Source organism: Artemia franciscana, chromosome 15 (assembly GCF_032884065.1).
Source record: "Artemia franciscana chromosome 15, ASM3288406v1, whole genome shotgun sequence".
NCBI lineage: Eukaryota > Metazoa > Arthropoda > Branchiopoda > Anostraca > Artemiidae > Artemia > Artemia franciscana.
In genome coordinates this window covers 43,887,169-43,907,179 of record NC_088877.1, presented here as the reverse complement: position 1 = coordinate 43,907,179, position 20,011 = coordinate 43,887,169, and the positions used below count along the sequence as shown (strand labels likewise).

Below are 20,011 nucleotides of genomic sequence, written 5' to 3'. Positions count from 1 at the left end.
AAAAAGTAAGTATGAATCAAAACACGATAATCCCCCTAAAGAGGATTATTATTATTAATATTATTATTATTATTATTAATTATTATTATTATTATTATTAATTATTATTTAATTTATTTAATTAATATTAATTAATTAATTAATTTGATTAATATTATTTAATTGATATTATTATTATTATTATTATTAATTATTAATTAATAGTATCATTATTATTATTATTAATTATGATTATTATTATTATTAATGATTATTATTATTATTATTAAGCACTGAAGGTTACATAGGCAACATTTAACTGACAAAAAGGAATAAAAAGTGAGGAAAAAAGGAAGAAATGAAGCAGCCGGGAAGTGCTACTGTATCACTGATTTTTGTTCATGGGGGCTTTTACAAAAAAAAATCGAGAGGGGGATGGAGGGGGTGGTAACATTTGTTTTATAGAAATCAAGGTTTTGTATGCAAAAATTTGTTTACACATATTTTTAGTGGGGCAAATTTTCGAGGAGAGGAATGGGGTCAAACCTGTTACTTCCCTATGGGATGCACCCATAACGGGGACGTATTAGCTTGAAACAAAAGAAATGTTTGCAAAATGCAAATTTTAGCCGTAAAGGCCTTTACTGGCCGTGGGCACATATAGAACCGTGAATTAAGTCTACTTGTCTGACAATGTGGTTTGAAGAATGGTATCAGGATTGCAGCCTGCGTGCGTAGATATTATTTTCAAAAGAACAAGCATGCATCGAAGTACCATAACTATCAAAAAAGGAGTTAATGAGAAACTATGAATGTATACATAAAATGTTTTAACTGTCAATTATACGTTTAGGGAATGAAACAACGAAGAAAATAAAATAAGGACTGAAGCAGTACAGAAGTACTGCTACAAATGTCAAATGAAATATATTTTAAATTTGCATGGCTGTTTATTGATGTATAGGGCAGGGTTTCCACCCCTAGTTATTGATCCCTATTTCTAGAAATTTTTATATTGCCTAAACAAAAAATCACTAAATTTGAACATAAATCACTAGATTGTTGATGAAAATCACTAAACCAACCAAAAAATCACCAAAATCCGGTGATATTTTTTGTCCCAGGTGGCAACCCTCCTATAGGGGAACCTGTTAGCTTGAAACAAAATATATTTACAAAAATTGAAATTTTTGCAGTAAATTGCCGGTTTTATGGATCGTAGGCGCTTATAAACCCTGAATTAAGTTTATTTATGGCTTTCAATAGCGTAAAAAATGATGCCTGAAATAAATCAGATGCATATGCCCTTGCATGCAACTTTGTCAAAAAAAGAGTAAATATGAATCAAAGCAGGACAATTATCAAAATACTTATTTATTTTTTATTTTATTTTATTTTTTTTTGCTTTTACGTATCGATGTTGCAATGATGTATGTCCTCCAATTTTTACCGATTTTTTTCGAGTAAATCAAGCCAAAAAAAAACTATAACTATATAACTATATAACTATATTAACTATATACTAATTAAATTAACTAACTAAGTTAAATTTAAGGTGAGACAGATGTACCCATGACGCCTTTGTCCTGCATGGTGGTGAGATGTGATTTTGTAAGGTACATCTTTCACCTTGGAGTTTCCTTAAATGGTATGCAGGTCTGACATGTTTTAATAGTTTGATATGTAACATAACCCCCTCCCGCCCTACCTCTGGCCAATGTTTTTTTGGGGGAAAGGCACTTTTTATAGTTTATTTGTATCCTGTTTTCTTTATTTAAATCAACATAATTGGCTGATTAAACGATTATGCGACATTTCACAACGGGTACCTGAAGCGATCCTGCCAAGCGAGTATTCATCATTAAACACCCGTTAGATTTCCGATCCTCACAAACGAGTATACGTTATTTTGGACGCACGGGGAGTCCCCCTGACATCTTAAATTCTCCTGAATTTTTTGGTATTTCATATTCAAAATCATAAATAAAATGAATTTATTTTATTACCAGACCTCTCCCCAAGAAATTGTGTCACTATTGTCCCCACCCCGGAAAATACAGCCTAAATGCCTACTTTTGCTAGCTGGTTTATAAACAAGTTATACAGGCCAAATTTTGTTCTGCTAAATAAACAATTAATATACTATTGTTTTAGCACTCATTTTAGTTTCACTTTCATTTTGGGAGCTAAAATATTAAAAATAAAATAAATAGTCTTCCTCTCTATTGAGTAAACAGTAATGCTAAACTAGAATGATGAAAAATGATGTTTAATGGACGCATGTCCTGGCAGGCGTTTCATATAAACTATCTATTCAATCATTAGTTATTAAGGGAAATAGGTTTATTTCGAAACATCAATCTTTTCCAGCTTAAAGAACCAAATAGCGGAGTCTATAAACGGACACATCTTGGCTATGGGCAAAATATCTCCAATTTACAATACTTGATATGAAATCAGACAAGCACTAGCTTTTCTTCTGAATAATCAATAGCTACATGAATTCAGATCCAACTCTTCTTTTTATTTAATATTTTATTTTCATGTAATTCAACATGTCTGACCTACATTTTTTCTTTTTCACATTTAATTCACAATTTAACAGGAGCGTATAGTTAAAATTTGAGTAAATAAAAAAAGGAAGTTTTTAACTAAAAGTAAGCAGCTATATTAAAATTTAAACGAACAGAAATTATAATGTAGATGGGGGGGATTGCCTTCCCCGCAATACATTGCTTTTTACGCTAAAGTTTGACTTTTTGTTCCAATTATTTAGTAATGACTCCTGAAGTTTCTTATTAAAGGCTTCTTATTAAATGTTTCTTATGGTTTATTTATCATTATTTTTTTTCTTTTCTTTTTTGGGTTGTTGTTTTGTTGGTGTTGTATCCTCGATGACGCGATAATTTTATTTGTATTTTATTGTCGGGTGATGTGAGGGTCGCTGTTTCGTGGGGACTGCCGGTGAGTTGATTTCTTTTCTCTAAATATTTATATTTAGATGTTGGTTAGTATGTTTATGACAAGTTTTATGATTCTTTATTTATTGTATGCCGTTTCCCAAATAACGGGCCATTGAGCCCTTTGGGATATTGTTTTTGTTATTTTTATTTTATGAAAATAAATAGAACTTGAACTTGAACTTGAAACACAAAAAACGTTTAATTAGAACAATGAATTGTTGTTTTTTCAAGATTTACAGAAACTTTAAAGTAAAGAGCGACGTATTGAGGAGTGGTCAATCCCCTCATAAGCATAATAATTTCTCTTCGTTTTAAATTTTAATGTAGCACTTTACTTTCAGTAAAGAAAACTTTTTTATTTAATTTCTGGTTGTTTTTTAAATAGTAGCGGAAAATCCGGCTTTCTCTCCGTGGAAAATTCCCTTCCCCAACAAAAAATTCCTCCTTGTAAAGATCTTATAATGTAGTCCCCTCAAGAAAAATCCCCTTCCCCCCCAAAAAAATGTCTGTATATTTTCTAATAGCCAATACCATATGTAAAAAATGAGTAAAGCTAATAGCTTGCGGCCCTTCCCTTGGGGACAGTGGAAGGTTTAGCCATTCTCAAAAATATAGTTCTTAGATTGTTTGATTATGCTGAACAAAATAGCTATCTCAAAATTTTGATCAGGCGATTTTGGGAGGCAAAGGGCCATGGGAGGAGGGCTAGCTGCCCTCCAATATTTTTGGTCACTTAAAAGGGCACTAGAACTTTTGAGTTTAGGTGAAATGAGCCCTTTTCCAATCTTATAGAACAACTGGTTCGATACAGTCAACCCTGGAAAAAAAAAAAAAAACAACAAATGAACAAATAGACACGCCTCCATGATCTTTTTTCTGGCAAAAAAAATGCATATTTTCACATTTATGTATACCTCTATGAACCTCTGCAGAACCTCTAGAGGAGCTATAAACCTCTGCAGCAGGGTTCTCTGGTATGCTGAATCTGATGGTTTGATTCTAAAATATGCAAAGCTTGGCGTAGGTGAGCACCCCCTCGATTAAGACAGCGAAAAAGGAAAAATTTTGAGTGACGAATTTTTTACATGCAAATTCTCTGTTTCTCTTTGCTTTGGTCATTTATTTGTTTGTAATAAGATAAAAACAAACAAATGAACATTTGGTAATAAGAAAAAAATGGTATATAAGGAAATGGTTCTAAGGATGCCAAAAACTTTATGATATCTAAGAAATCTATGCACCAAGTGTTATGTGCACAGGGAGGTTTAGTGTATTGTCGATGTGCGACCTATTGACTTTAATAAATATATCGATTTATCACCATTTACCAATCTATCGATTGGCAATTTACATATCAGTTCATTCGTTCCAGTTTTTTCCTATTTGAATGAGGCTCGATATAGAGAAAGGTGTGGCAGGTAAGTCCATTTTAAGCTTAAATAATTGGCATTTAATAAGATAATAATTTACATAAATGAATGCCCACTAGAATACCAAAGTAACGCTAAGATTATGAATGAAGCAGTGATGTCTACCGCAGTATGGACAAGGATATCTAAATCATTCATTACAACGGGTTTTCAACTTGGCGCTGCTTGTGTGTGGCAGAAATGTAAAATTCTTTTGTTGGTGGCCTGGAAGACTGTTCAAGAACCAGATACATAAGCAAATTCTTTTAGGAGGAAAGACGAGGAGTGAGATTACTATCCTATGCTTCAAAGTTAAGAAATGTACCTTTACTCTATGGGTTTATTTTTGTGACGTCCATCACATCCTTTTTCCCGTCAAGATATTTCCTAAGCATGTGTCAGGAAGGGAAGTCAAATAACCCCAACATTTAACTTATATTGAGCCTAATTATTATTATATTTCAAATATTAATATTATTATTATTGTAATATTGAGATATATATTATTATCATTATTTAAGAGCCAGATTATTACTATTATATTTCAAATATTGAGCCAGTAAAGAATGAAATCATATTTGGCTTTTTTAAACATGTAAAGAAAAAAATAAAAGGTTTTGAGTTAAAACATTTTTACAAGTAAATTCTACTTTTATCTGACGAGCAGGGGGGGACGATCAAAAATTAAAAATAATCGAACCATAAGAAAAAAAATATGAAACTATTGGCAATTGAAGGAATTCAAATTGCTACACATACAACTTCAAACAAGAACACCGTTTCGCCTAGGCTCAAGGGTGTCATTTGAAAAGAGGCAAAGGGGGGAGTAATAACTCACTCCTAGATTTTGAAAAAAATATTTTGTTCTCAAATAGAATCGAAAAAAAATCCTTGTCCTTCTCTACATTTTCTTGAACTAAGCTAAACAGAGCTCTAGCGAAACGACAAGGAGGAAGGGGAAAAGTAAAACTGAACAGTGTGATCTTTTCAAAATCGAAAATATTGGCAGGGTAACAACAGTGGCGTAATTTCGTTAAAATACTGGGGGGGGGGGCAAAGTTGGAGCCAATTTTCCAAAATCAAGTGAAAATTATAGTAAAAACTAAAAAAAAACTATTTGGTACCATAAAGGTACTATTCAGTATAACAAAGGTGCTTTATGGTATTATAAAGATAAATATGTACTAAAAAACTTATCTGTTTCTGTTGATGCTTGAATTATGAAGGTTTACCTTATTTTTGACAAGATTTTGGAAGAAACTAAATTTCGGATGGGGGGACTTGAGGTTTGGGGGGACCGATATCTGGGAGGGGCGGTTGCCCCCTACCCCATAGCAAATTACGCCCCTGGATACCAAGTAGTTAAATATATTTTTTATCAAAACTTGAAGCAAGAACTTGTCTTAAATGAAAAGGAATAACTGAGTTGATTGTTTGACGTTTTTTAAAGGCGTAGGGTAGTTTCTGTAAATTATTAGATACGTTAAAATAATAAAATGTACAACTAATAAATAAATAAAATTTATTAGATTAAACCAAACGACAGGTTGACCTGAATCCAACTAGATGAGCTGTAAATCTCGGTTCGGTGAAGACGTTACATATCTTCTTTTAAATTACCACGTCTTGTGAACAAATTCAGTGTCTATTGAGTATTTCAGCCAAAGCTGACAAAAATTAGGCTATAATGATAATTGGTATACTATAGATGTTCCAAAACGCCTCCAAGGATACCCACAGGTGGCAATGCCCCCCCCCCCCCTGGAACACAAGATGACATTGAAAAAAACGTATAAGAATATTAAAATGCAAAATATTGACCTTTAAATTTCGGCAGATAACTTTAAAAGGCACTCTCCCCCCCCCTCCAAAAAACTTCATGGCGGCACACGTCTGAGAGTAAAATGTATCAAAATTGACCTTCAGAATTTCACCTCAAATTCACTCATGCTAACGGTGCTAACCAGAAAATCCTGCTTGTATATACAAGTTAAATCATTCTCGAATAAAAACTAAGGCACTTAAAGTAGCTTCTCTTATCTTGAAATGCTTTTAGCAAATTAATTTTTTATGTTCAAGCAAATATTGAAGGATGAAAAATTGTCTGTAGCATGGCTGCACAAAACTGTGCAGCCTGACCTGCCTTTCGTACATCCGCTAAGGTGTCTAAATTCATGCCTTCATAATCCCGTGTCTTTATCAATCGAGAATAGACGAGCACAAAAAGAAATTATCATGCTTGATATCCATTTGTTGCTGTCAATTTGTTGACGAAGCACCCGCTTTAAATAATTTTCACCTTATATACACCATTATATTTTCATCAGATAGCGCGTGTTAAGCATGGAGGAAGTTACCAGTCGTGGCGGAAACTGTGCCAAATTTAGCGGAACTGAGTGGCAAACGAGGTGGCGAACTATGTGGCGGAAATTTGGCTCCCCATCGAGTTTGTGTGAGTGTTTGGAAGTTCAGGACAGCCTCATCTTTAAAGTAACAGGGACAGTGAAATTCAAATCTGGTTCGTCAAATTGCTTACGTACCCATATATATTTTAAAAAATCAATAATATAGATAAGATTGATTTAACAAAATTGCATAATACCATAAAAAAGTTTAGGTTGACGTCATGCGAGTTTTTGAGTTGTGTTTTGTCTCTTAAAGATACGATACATAGTTATACGTCCTGGATTATGTAGGCTATTCCACCACTTGTGAATATTTGTTTTGATCACGCAAGTTTTTTTTAGCTTGTATTTATTATAACTAGGCAATGAAAAAGGACCGTAACAATCTTACGAAATAGTTATCACTTTTCGTCTTTTATTTCGGCCCAATCCCGTTGGTTTCCTTAAATGGTATCCCTGGACACGTCCGGAGAGTTAATTCGAGGAAGAGGGGTTAAATTCACTAAAATAGTAAAAGGCAAATTATATGAAAACTAGGCAATTAGGTAAAATCGTAAAAATCACAAGGCACCACGGAAAGAGTAGATCAGGCCTGGAAAACGCGCACCAGAATTTTTTCTGGGGGGGGGACAAAAAAACTTAACAAAATCATAAAAAAAGTGTCTATATTCATTTTCGTTACATTTTTAGGAGTCGGGCAAACATTTAGGGAGGGGAGCCCCTAGCCCCCCCCCCTGATACGGTCTTGCAGTAGGCTGTGGCAATTCAAAAGGCGTTATGTGCACTATTTGTCATATTGAGATAAGTAGCCCCCTTTTTTTACACCCAAAATGGTTAATTGTGGTCTGATCCGTTTTCTTCTGTTCTATTTTTTATATCAAGATGCATAGAATGTGTCTATCTTTTCCTAAATTCCAATTATCTCCTTTTGTCATTTTCAGAAATAATAGGAAAATGATATTAAATACATTTCAGCCGTTTCTTGGGTGCCCGAAAAAAAATTCCTTCCTACTTAAAGTGGAAAGGCGTTCAAAGGAAGGGACGTGGCTAGCTGTTCTGACGCAACGGCTGGGGGTTATCCATTTCAGTCAAATTTTTTACTTTGATTCGGCTTTTTTTGCTTATAGACGGGAGGGAGGCGCTGTAATTAATTTTGCCCCGGGTACCACTAATGCTAGGACCGGATCTGCTTCCACTCATCTTTAAGGTTTATTGTTTAATTAAATATTCTTTTGGAGTACTGCAGCCGGATGAATAGATTTGTTATACGAATAGACAACCAGATTATCTAGAAAAGGCGCTGCAATACGCGAGGTGGTAACCAGCCACGAGAAAACTAAGGACTAATGATGGAATAGAGAATCAGCCAAAGCACTGGCTTAACCTGCTTCAAACCAGTGTTGCCAATGATAATAAGAATCCGATAATTCCTAAAGATTCACTAGCAAAAAAATCCCAAGGTTTCAAATATATAACTCCAAAATATTAAAGATATGTATTTGCTTAATAGTTGTGAGGAAAATAGTTAACATAATACTTTAAAAGTAATGTTTAACACGTGTAATTTTCCTAATATCGCAGGTTCAGGACTCATATCCCAAGAACCTGGGCAAGATGCCAATGACTGGCAACCCTGCCTCAAACGTTTGAGAAGCCTTTGCTGGTGACATGGAAGAAAAAGCTCAAAGAGCTCGCCAAAATACACGATGTGTGTAGTCTCTTATAAGTCATTACGTAAATTTCCGGTTGGCCCCGGTTGTAACATTGGTTATATGTGAACTTACCTTTCGGTCTTTAATCAGAGTACCCAGGATTGAATATACCATAGGATGAGTCGGTGGAATCAACTCTGGAAACGCCATCTGAAGTGCAGCGGTGATGGCGTCCAGCGTTGCCGTTTTGCCGATTTGATTCAGGTCCCAAATAACGTAGCATAGCGCTTCTGGCAGTGGTGTAAATTGACTTTGTGTAATGGGCCGAATATTGCAGCCGTCCAAGTCGCCTAGTAGGATCATATATCATAAATAAATGGAGCATAATAGTAAGTTATAGTAGGTGATACTAGGCATAATTGGAAAAAGATGTAAATAGTGTTTTGTCTTCATATCTGAAACATACGATTTATTTTTTACTACGCATACCAGAAAAAGATACTTAATAGTATGCACTTGAAAGGTTAGTATATCGTGGAATATAAATTAGGGTACGGATACTACAAAGAACAAAGCGTATCCTTAAAAGTAAAGTGGTTTAGGTAAGACCTAATCCAGGCTTTTAGTTCAGGGGAGGGTACAAAACATTACAAACCGAATAAAAAATTGGACAAAAGCTTCAGGGGGAGGGGAAGGGTGGTGTGTTCAAGCGCGTTACCCCCTGGATAAGGCCTTAGGTATAGGTTTGATAAGGTATTTAAAGCTCTTCAAAATCAGAAACAAAAAATAAGTAAAGTAATGCCTTGATGCTCTATGTAGCATGCTATATTGTTATCAGTCATTTTATGGTGTGACTTACATCAAGACTCTTTTAGTTTTTAAGGGTGCTTCCCCTACTTTTATAAAATTTTAAATTTTTAACTAGTTATGGGTATATTTAGAATTAATTTATATTCAATAGTTGGAATTAACATTAACGGCAGATTTTGTTTTCTATATATGTATATTGTTGCCAAAATTAACTTCTATAATTTAGCTAAAGCAATTTTTAACCAGTCTGGTTTGTTTTTGCACATGTTTCGTTTGGACTTTGCAGTGTTATTTGCAGAAAGCGAAGGTTATGCCCCATTCACAACAAGATTTGCTAATACCAAGATTTAGCTAGCGGTGATTTAGGAAGATTTAGCAAGTTATAGCATGCTCTATGATGCTATTAAATAAATAAAAAAACAAGTTTTTTTAACTGAAAGTAAGGAGCGACATTAAAACTTAAAACGAACAGACATTACTCCGTATACGAAATGGGTTTTTCCCTCCGATCTTTCGCTCTTTGCGCTAAAGTTTTTAATGTTTTAAAAATTAGAATTGTGGCAAAGAGTCAAACTTTAGCGTAAAGAGCGAGGGATTGCGGAGGGGAAAACGCATTTCATATACGGAGTAATTTCTGTTCGTTTTAAGTTTTAATGTCGCTTCTTACTTTCAGTTAAAAAAACTAGTTTTTTTATTTAATTTCTGAACGTTTTTGAATTAATGCATGTTTGATTTTGGCTCTCCACACATAAATTATTAAAATGAAATTTGCATACTAATTATTTTTTTGGCTAAATGGCTTTCTCTTAATTTTGATCATATGATTTTTAGAAATAAGGGGTGAGGAAGGAGGTGTAGTTGCCCTCCAATTTTTCGGTTACTTAAAAATGTAACTAGAACTTTTAATTTTTAACGAGCGTTTTTATTAGTAAAAAATATACGTAACTTAAGAATTAACTTACGTAACAAACTTTTATATTCTTATATTTTTATTATGTATATGAGGGGGTTTGTCCCCTCGTTAATACCTCGCTCTTTATACTAAATCTTAAGTTTTGTCCCAATTCTTTAAGAATGACCCCTGAATCAGAAAGACCATAGAATAAGTAGTTGAAATTACTACAAATACTTTAGCATAAAGAGCGATGTATTTATCTCCTCCTAAATACCTCGCTCTTTATGCTAAAGTATTTTTAGAACCCCTCATATGCTTAATAATCTCTGTTCGTTTTAAGTTTTAATGCTACTCCTTACTTTCAATTGAAAAAACTTTTTCATGTTTATTTTTTCATTGTTTTTTTTATAGTAATGCTAGAAAATCCTGCGCCCTTTTCATTGAGTTTCTCTTCCCCCATGACATATTCCTCCAAGGAAAGATCCTCCCACATATCTCCCTCCCCTCAACCCTTCCCCCCAAACCAAAAGAATCCCCCTGAAAACGTCTGTACACTTCCCAATAACCATTACTGTATGTAAACACTGGTCAGAGTTTATAAATTGCAGCCCCTCCACCAGTGACTGTGGGGGAGTAGATCATCCCCAAAGACATAGTTATTATGGTTTTTGACTATGCGGAACAAAATGTCTATCTCAAAATTTTGATCCGTGGACTAAGGGAAATAATGAGCGTGGGAGGGGGCCTAGGTGCCCTCCAATTTTTTTGGTCACTTAAAAAGGGCACTAGAACTTTTCATTTGCATTAGAATGAGCCCTCCTGCGACATTCTAGGACCACATTTTTGTAGATAGAAGCTTGAAACTTTTTCTATAGGGTTCTCTGATACGCTGAATGCGATGGTGTGATTTTCGTTAAGGAGTTTTAAGGGGTCTTTCCCCCTATTTTCCAAAATAAGGTAAGTTTTCTCAGGCTCGTAACTGTTGATGACAAAGACTAAATTTGATGAGACTTATATATTTAAAATCAGGATGAAAATCTGATTCTTTTGATGTATCTTTTAGCAGCAAAATTCCGATTTTTAGAGTTTCGTTTACTATTGAGCCGGGTCGCTCCTTACTACAGTTCGTTACCACGAACTGTTTGATAGTGTTTATATGCATTTGTTTTTATATTTTGCTATATATTTGTCTTTAGGCTATATTACGTTTATATTTGTTTTATATTTTATGTAATTTGTGTTTTATATTTTTTTACGAGTTGGACAAAAGCTTTAGGGGAGGGGAGGTTGGTGTGTTCAAGCGCAATACCCTCCTATATATGGCCTTGGGTATAGGATTGATAAGGCATTTGAAACTCTTTAAAATTAACAACAAAAATAAGTAAAGTAATGTCTTGATGCTCTATGTAAAGCACAATAATATTATGCTAACTAAGAATGCACACTTTCCTTTTATAAGTATCCCAAACAGGGACAGGCTCAGGGGGAAGGAACTATCCTCTAAATCTTGCTCTAGCTAGCCTGCAGGGTAACTTGGGAATATTTTTTACCTACAAAACAGATTTTTCATATTTTCATAATTCGGGGCTGAAATAATTTGTTCAAAATTTAATAAGATACCAATGTGCTTGAGAGAAATTATAGATCTCGTAGAAGACTTTCGAGCTTTAGTATGGGGATTTCAGGCTCCAGAGTAGCGTTTGGGAGTGGTTATGACCCTTAACCCCCCTCACTCCCACCACAATCTGTTAAAATACCTATGGGTTCAGCACCTATGCTATTTGTATTGATATTTTGATGGATAATTCTTCCAAATATTGTCAGAAAATGTGAAAGGCTAACTATTCATAATTTTAAAAATCATTTAAAAGGTTCCCCAACTTTAAAAACGTGTTGTCATTCAAACATGCGTGTATAGTTTGATGGATAATTCTTTTCAAATATTGAGGGCCCCAAAAATACAGAAGAAAAGAGTATAATACTCTTTTCAGTAGAATAAAACCTTACATTCTTGACCGACTACAGATTTCTAAAAAAATTAGCCTATTCTGATGCATTTCCTTATTTACCAATACTTATGCAAGTTCTATTCCTATCTTTTCCTTTAGTGCTAACAGCCGTAGCCAAAAATACTTTTGGCCAAAGATCAAAGATTAAAAAATATATAGATACCATGGGAATTGTCACATAGCACATTAGTTGCAAAAAAGAAGGATCCATAATGATGAATATACATAAAGGTAATACAAATATGGTACAGAATCTGACGTATAACCATGTCCAGTGAACAGTGACACTCTCAATCTTTTGGCTAAGCAGTCTCCACATACACATTATAGATGGCGTATATATGGCGTGTCATGCCAGATTATAATTTTATTTACCCGAAATACAAGCAAGAGCGTCAATTCATGAAAATGAAGGGGAACGAGGATTTTCTTTTAATCAATATACAACAACTTTTCTTTAATCTAAGAGGGGACTTTGTTTTCTGTTTATTGGAAGTCTGTCAAAAAGGTTATTTTTCAGAATCCTGGAGGGAATCGAGAATCCCGTCGTTAGCGCCCCTGAATATAAAACGGAATAGGAAATTCAGTTGGTAAATCAGGTAGCATGTAGTAGGTAGTTTTGATCTATTTACATTATAAACTATTTAACCTATATTATAAGCTAGAGCAGCTTATATTATAACTTAATTACATTATATATATATATATATATATATATATATATATATATATATATATATATATATATATATATATATATATATATATATATATATATATATATATCTTTATATTTATATATATATATATATATACTAGCTGTTGGGGTGGCGCTTCGCGCCACCCCAACACCTAGTTGGTGGGGGCGCTTCGTGCCCCCCCAAGCCCCCCCGCGCGCGTAAGTCGTTACGCGCCATTGTAGTTGTGTCCCTATGTCCCACCTGTGAATATAGATATATATATATATATATATATATATATATATATATATATATATATATATATATATATATATATATATATATATATATATATATATATATATATGTTTTTAACTACGTAAAACTTGCGAATATACAACATTCTTTGCTGTCCCATTGTCTGTGCATATAAATAGATTGTCAGGTTTACCGACTCTTGAACATGCAACATATAATGGTCAATGGGAAAACAATCCGTATTCAGATCTATACCTCATGATTCTAATGATTGCCCTTGAGCTTTGTTGATGGTGATTGCTAATCGACCATTCCCTGAGTCGCCATCGTCATTTATATATCCCCCTGTGCACCCCGGCGTCCCCTTTGTAGTTATGTCCCTGTGTCCCGGTCGTCATTTATATTCCCTGTGTCCCGGTCGTCATTTGTGTCCCGGTGTCCCAGTCTCTGATTTCTCTTTGGGTGTCCCGGGCGTCATTTATATTCCTTGTGTCCCGGTGTCCCGGTCGTCATTTATATCCCCCTGTGCCCCCCGGCGTCCCCGTTGTAGTTGTGTCATTTATATTCCCTGTGTCCCGGTCGTCATCCCGGTATACATTCGTTTTTGAATTGGTATATGATGAAATAAATTTTTAATTTTTTCCCTTTTTTTCCTTTTAGTTTTTTTTTATTGGTTTTGACCTTTTTTTAGGTTTTTTTCTTTTTTCTTTTTAGTTTTTTTGAAGTTTTTATCTTTTTAGTTTTTTTATTTTTATTTATATTTTTTTAGTTTTCTTTTTCTCCTTTATTTTTCATTTTTTTTCCTTTTTTTAGTTTTTTTTTCTTTTTAGTTCTTTTAGTTTTTACCTTTTTTAGTTTTTTTTAGTTTTTTAGATGAAAATTTTTTAGTTTTATTCCTTTTTTTATTTTCAGTTTTTTATTGGTTTTTACCTTTTTTTTAGCTTTTTTAGTTTTTTTTCGTTTTTTCTTTTTACTTTTTTTTTTAGTTTTTATCTTTTTTATTTTTTTTTATTTTTATTCTTAATTTTTTGTTTATTAGTTTTTAGTTTTTTTTGTAGTTTTTGCCTTTTTTAGTTTTTTCAGTTTTTTTTTTAGTTTTTAGATTTTTACCTTTTTTAGCCTAACCAGGATTTGAACCTGGGACCTTCATTCTCCGTTCTGACACACTCTCTCACCGAGTGACTACTCCAGCATGTTCATTTTGGTGTTTTAAATGGTATATTATTAACCAAATTAATGTGTTTTACAATATACTAAGCATCGTCATAACAAAAATGACGACAACTAATTTCATGACGTCAGTCAACACAGAAATTAAGTTCTGAAATTAAGTCATGAAATTAGTTGCCGTCATTTTTGCTTTGACGGTGACGTCATTCAAGTTATATAAGACATATGTTCACGTAGAAATCTATTAATGTTTAAGTTTACAATGACTGATGAAGATGCTCAAAGAGTCTATGCCAAAAAACTTGCTGCTGATAGAGAAAGTCAGAAAAGAAAGCGTGCCGAGGAACTATCAGCAGCAAGTTTTTTGGCATAGACTCTTTGAGCATCTTCATCAGTCATTGTAAACTTAAACATTAATAGATTTCTACGTGAACATATGTCTTATATAACTTGAATGACGTCACCGTCAAAGCAAAAATGACGACAACTAATTTCATGACGTCAGCCGACACAGAAACATGACGTCACCTGACAACTAATTTCATATACATAATATAAAAGATATTATGACAAATTCTGATTGTCTTAAATTAGTGTTAATTAAATCTTGGAATTAGCAAATCTCGTTGTGAATGAGACATGACCTTCGCTTTCTGCAAATAACACTTAAAAATTCAGGTCCAATGGAAACAGGGGCAAAAATAATCCAGACTGGTTAGAAAATTAATTTAGCTAAATTATAGAAGTTGATTTTGTTAACAATATACGTAAAGAGAAAAAAACATCTGCCATTAGTGCTGATTCCAAATATTGAATATAATTTAACTCTAAATTTAGCCTAAACATAACTAGCTGTTAACGATAAGAAAATATTTGCCAAATTTCATAAAAGGAGTAGAAGCACCTTTAAAAAGAGACGGAGTCTTGATGCAAACGGCATTCTGAAATTTAAAATGATTGATAATATGAAAGCAAAGGTTCCCATCTATAAAAATAAAGGAAGTTTCATAATTGCGCACGTCCAGTGTCCACAGAAATCCCTAAAGTAGAAACAAGTTTTAAAGCTGGAGTTACGAACTCCCCAAAAAAGGGGGCTCTTCAAAGATTGATTCCTGGGCTATGGGGTTAAGGGGATACAAGTATCCTTTTTTTAGTTGTTTGTGAGACATTTCAACATAGCCTACTTTGAACTTTTGTTAAAGAGACCAAATCAACCTTAGATGGCCATGGATACAAGAACAAAATATTAAAGCACAACCAAAAAGTGAATTTACTGCCTTATAGTGATTAAAATATTTAACTTTAATTAAAATTGCAATTTTGACCTCTTGAAGTCGTTTTTCTTACTTTTTCCTAGATTCGTGCTTATTCTGCTTTTATTTTTTGTTCTATTTGTAAATAGTTGGACGGTAATAAGGCTAAATAAGCTGAAAACCCACATCAATTGACGAAGCAATAAAGCAAACTGATAAGATACTCGAAATTCATCACCTGGAGGGCCAAATATTGTGGGCTCAAAATAAAACACAAAAATACTATCGGTCAATAAGTTTAATTTCAATATTTAATGACAAGAATACCATAAAAGTAAAAAAATAACTAAAGAAAAATTTGTTTCACTCAATTGAATAGCTTTGTGTGCTTATTACAAAAAAAAATGTTGCCAAAAATTGCAGGTTTGCTGCTTCAAAATACATATTTGTGCAATTTTTTGGATTTTTATTTTTATTGCTCGACAAATTTATAAAGAGGAGCAGCCATTGCAGCAAGGAGGAGCCATTACTGCAATAATACCATTAGAACAGTAAAATACCATCAATAAGCAATAATTTAGGGGGGAATCCGAAAGGTTTCAAATACTGCAAAATAAATCAGTAGATGAAAATCTAAACCACCATCCTCTGTAATCCCTGGGAAAAGGACTTTGGAACCATTGAATTGATCGAACAACTTAATCAGTTTAGACAGAAAGTGAGCAGATGGATTCCCCTAGAATGGGGGTAACAAGTAACGAGAAAGACAGGATTTCAAGCTAGGTAAACAGCGATTGTTACCACATAATTAATGAACGGGGTGCTGAGAAGGGGATAAACTGTGAGTGAATTAGAAGACTATAACCTCTGAAGGCTTAGTGTACAGAAGGCTTTCTACCATATGTTATATTCGCTGGAGTCAAAATGAATCAAGTTAAAAGTAAACATAGTCTATTGTTTGTAATACTTCATTTCCTGGTGTTATAAAACATCCAAAACTTTGTGTGGTCGTAGGGTTTTTTTTCTGGAGACATCAGATGGGCTTAAATCAAGGGCACATCGGGCCCGATATCGAGGGCATAATAGGAGATTTTAATTCAAAAAAGGTTTTTTTTTTTCAGGGGAGGTTACAAAAACTTTACAAAATGGACTAAAATTTGTTTATTTGGATCTTTTTATGGATTTTTTGGGGGGGAAGGGGGGCAATTCCGGTAACAATCCCTGGATAGAGCCTTGGCGTAAATATACTGATTTTGCAAGCTACGCTATGTTTTATTTGATACACACATATTTGAAAACTAGGTCTCATTCGAATTGCACGAAAGTAACTTAAAAATAACAGGCAATTTATTTTTTGTTGAATTTTATTGTCTATTATGCCGCATTTTTACGAAATAAATGCTCAAAGCCGCAAATTTGCTACTTTAAAAGTATACGTTTGTGCTTTGTTGCAATATATTCAACTCGGAAAAAAATTCATAATAAGAAATAATCAATGAAGGTAACACTAATAAAGGAAAATTTTCCCGAAGAGCGGGGTGACAGGTGACTGTAAAGGCCGGACCCAGGGGGGGGGGTAGGTTTTTTGAACACCCTCCGAAGTGTTTGTCCGACTCGTATAAACATAACAAAAACGAATATAAACAAATTTTTGATGTATTTTTTAAAGCTTTTCTTGTAACAACCTCAGGCATGTTCGCAGAAATTTATTTCGATGGGGTGAGGGGGGGTAATTCGTTACCCTTCAAATTCGTTATTCTATGAGAAGTATCAGAAAATTATATGAAAATGAAAAAAAATCGTGAGATTTCGGGGGGTGAACCGGAGCCCCCCCCCCTCCCACGTACGTGCCAGACCCCTCCCCCAAGAAAAAATACTTTTGCGAACCGCTCCTCCCCCTCCCCCCGAAAAAATCCTTAATACGAGCCTGGTTACTGCATTCCAGATACTGCAAAAAATCAGTAGATGAAAATCCAAATCCACGTCCTGTATATTCCCTAGGAAAAAGCGTTGGGGACAATCAAATTGATAGAACAGCTTCATCAGCTTAGAACGAAAATGGGGAGATCGATTCCTCTAGAGCGGAGGTAACTAGTAACGAGGAAGACAGGATTTCAATCTGGGTAAACAGTAATTGTTATCACATAATTAATGAATGGGGTGCTGACAAGAGGCCACATTCTCAGTGAATTGGAAGATTATAGCTTCTGAGGGCTTAGTGCGCGAAAGGCTTTCTACCATATGTAATTTTCGTTACAATCAAAATGAGACAAGCCAACGGTAAACATGGCCCATCTTATCAAATAGTTTGTGGTAACAAACTGTAGATAGCCTAAGGAGTGACTCGGCCCAATAGTAACCGAAACTCTAAGAAACGATATTTTGATAACAATAGATATATCAAAAGAATTGGGTTTTTATGTTGATTCCAAATATATAAACGAAATGAGTCAAGTTAAAATAAACGTAACCTATTGTTAGGGTTGTATCCAAGATTTTTTTTCAGGGGGAGGGGGTTAAAAGCTTTTTTGCGACGGGAGGGATACAAATCTTTTTTTTAAACGCAACAAAAACTAGTTTATATTCATTTTAGTTACGTTTATGCGAGTGGACAAAAATTTCCTGGGGAGGAGTGTCAAATTCCCTACGCCTTGGATACGGTCTTGCCTATCGTATCTAACACAGCATTTCCTGGTGTTACAGGATAGGTATTTTAGGTGGTCGTAGGCTTTTTTTTCTGGGAAAGTCCGATGGGCCTTGACAGGGGCGTAGCTCCAGCATTTTTATTAGGGGATAAGAGGGGTCTCTATCCGGAGAGTCAAGGGACAGGGGATATATAAATAAATTTTCACCAAATTGTTGGGGGGAATAACCCCCCTTGCCCCCTCTAAACAAAACTGCTGAACCTAAATATACTGATTTTGTGAGCTCTGTTCCGTTTTTTTACAATAACTATTTGAAGACTAGGTGTAATTTGTGTTACACGAAAGTAACCTAAAAACTATAGAAAATTTAATTTACCTGAAATTCAACAGCCTATTGTACCACAGTTTTACAAAATAAATACTCAAAAATTGCAAATTTGCTAATCTAAAAATGTATATTAGCGTTTTTGCTTTTTTTGGGGCTCAAAGAAGTTCATAAAAAGACGTAACCGATGAAGGCAACGCCGATAGAGTAACAGTTGGGGGGGGAGAGGGAGAAATGCCACTGCATTCTAAATACTTCAAAGGATACTAGCTAATAAAAATTCGTAAACAATTTTGCATGGTCCACCAGGAAAGGAATTGGGGACAACTGGATAGATGGAACAACTTAATCAGCTTAAATCTTGGAACAACTTAATCAGCTTAGAACGAAAATTGGCAGACGATTCTTGTTGAGCAGGAATAACATTCAACGATGAAGACTGGATTTCAAGCATGATGTAACTGTTCGCATATAATGAACGAATAGGGGTCTGGCTTAACTTATGGATCATTTTAAAAAATAAATAATTTATTCAAGGAGGAAAATTTGGTGGCGATAATCACCCCAATAAAATGAAATATTTTCTCTCTTCTTTTCTGTTTTAAAGTGTATATTCGGTCCACACGGTCCGATACGAGAAATTACACAAAAAAGGATTGGCAGAGGTAGCATTTTATATCATTGCAGGAACCGCATACGACTTAGTGGAGGACTAACATAATTCAGGTTTACCTCTACCTCATTCAGTGGTTTAATTTTCAAACAGTTTGTGACAACGAACTATAAGTAAGGAGCAACTCGGCCTAATTACAACCGAAACTCTAAAATATGAGATTTTCAATTAAAGATGATAACAATAGATACATCAAAAGAATTGGCTTTTTATGCCGATTCCAAATACATAAAATTCATCAAGTTTAATGTTACTCATCAAAAGCTACAAGTTTGAGAAAATTTGCTTGATTTTTGGAAATGGGGGACAGCACTCCTGATCAGTCAAGCAATCTTATTGGAAATCACACCATCAAATTCAGCATATTAGAGAACCCTACTGCAGAGATTTCGAGCTTATATCTACAAGAAAGTAGAATGTTGTATATTTTTTTTGCCAGAAGATCACGGATGCGTGAATATTTATTTTTTGCTGTTGCTTTTCCCCATGGGTGAACGTATTGAGCCAATGGTCTAAAAAATCGAAAGAGGGTTCATTCGAACAACAGTCAAAAGTTCTAGTGGCCTGTTAAAGTGCCCAAAAAGATTAGAGAGCAACTCACCTCCCTCACAAGTCCCCTTTTCCCCAGAAACATCCACATAAAAATTTTCGAGATACCATTTGATTTAGCATAGTTGAGAAGTCTAATAACTATGCCTTACGGATAACAAGACCCGCTGTAGGCCAAGGGGAAACTGTTAGTTGCGAAATTTGCCCCTTGTTTACATATAGTATTTGTCGCTGGGAAATATACAATATATTTTTTGAGGGGGGGATTCAACAGGGACTTTTTACGGAGAAAATTTTTAGTGTGGGAATCTTAAATTTTCCAGGGGGAATCTTAAA

At 34.3% G+C, this 20,011-nt stretch overlaps 1 protein-coding gene across 3 annotated transcripts in view; it reads right to left on the bottom strand.

Moving 5' to 3' along the window:
• Positions 1-20,011, bottom strand: part of LOC136036516 (uncharacterized) — a 161,720-nt gene that overhangs the window by 80,567 nt on the left and 61,142 nt on the right. For all 3 annotated transcript variants that reach the window (XM_065718820.1, XM_065718818.1, XM_065718821.1), the window contains exon 4: positions 8,541-8,758. In XM_065718820.1, coding sequence (XP_065574892.1) covers positions 8,541-8,758 — 218 coding nt within the window. The remainder of the gene's footprint in view (positions 1-8,540; positions 8,759-20,011) is intronic.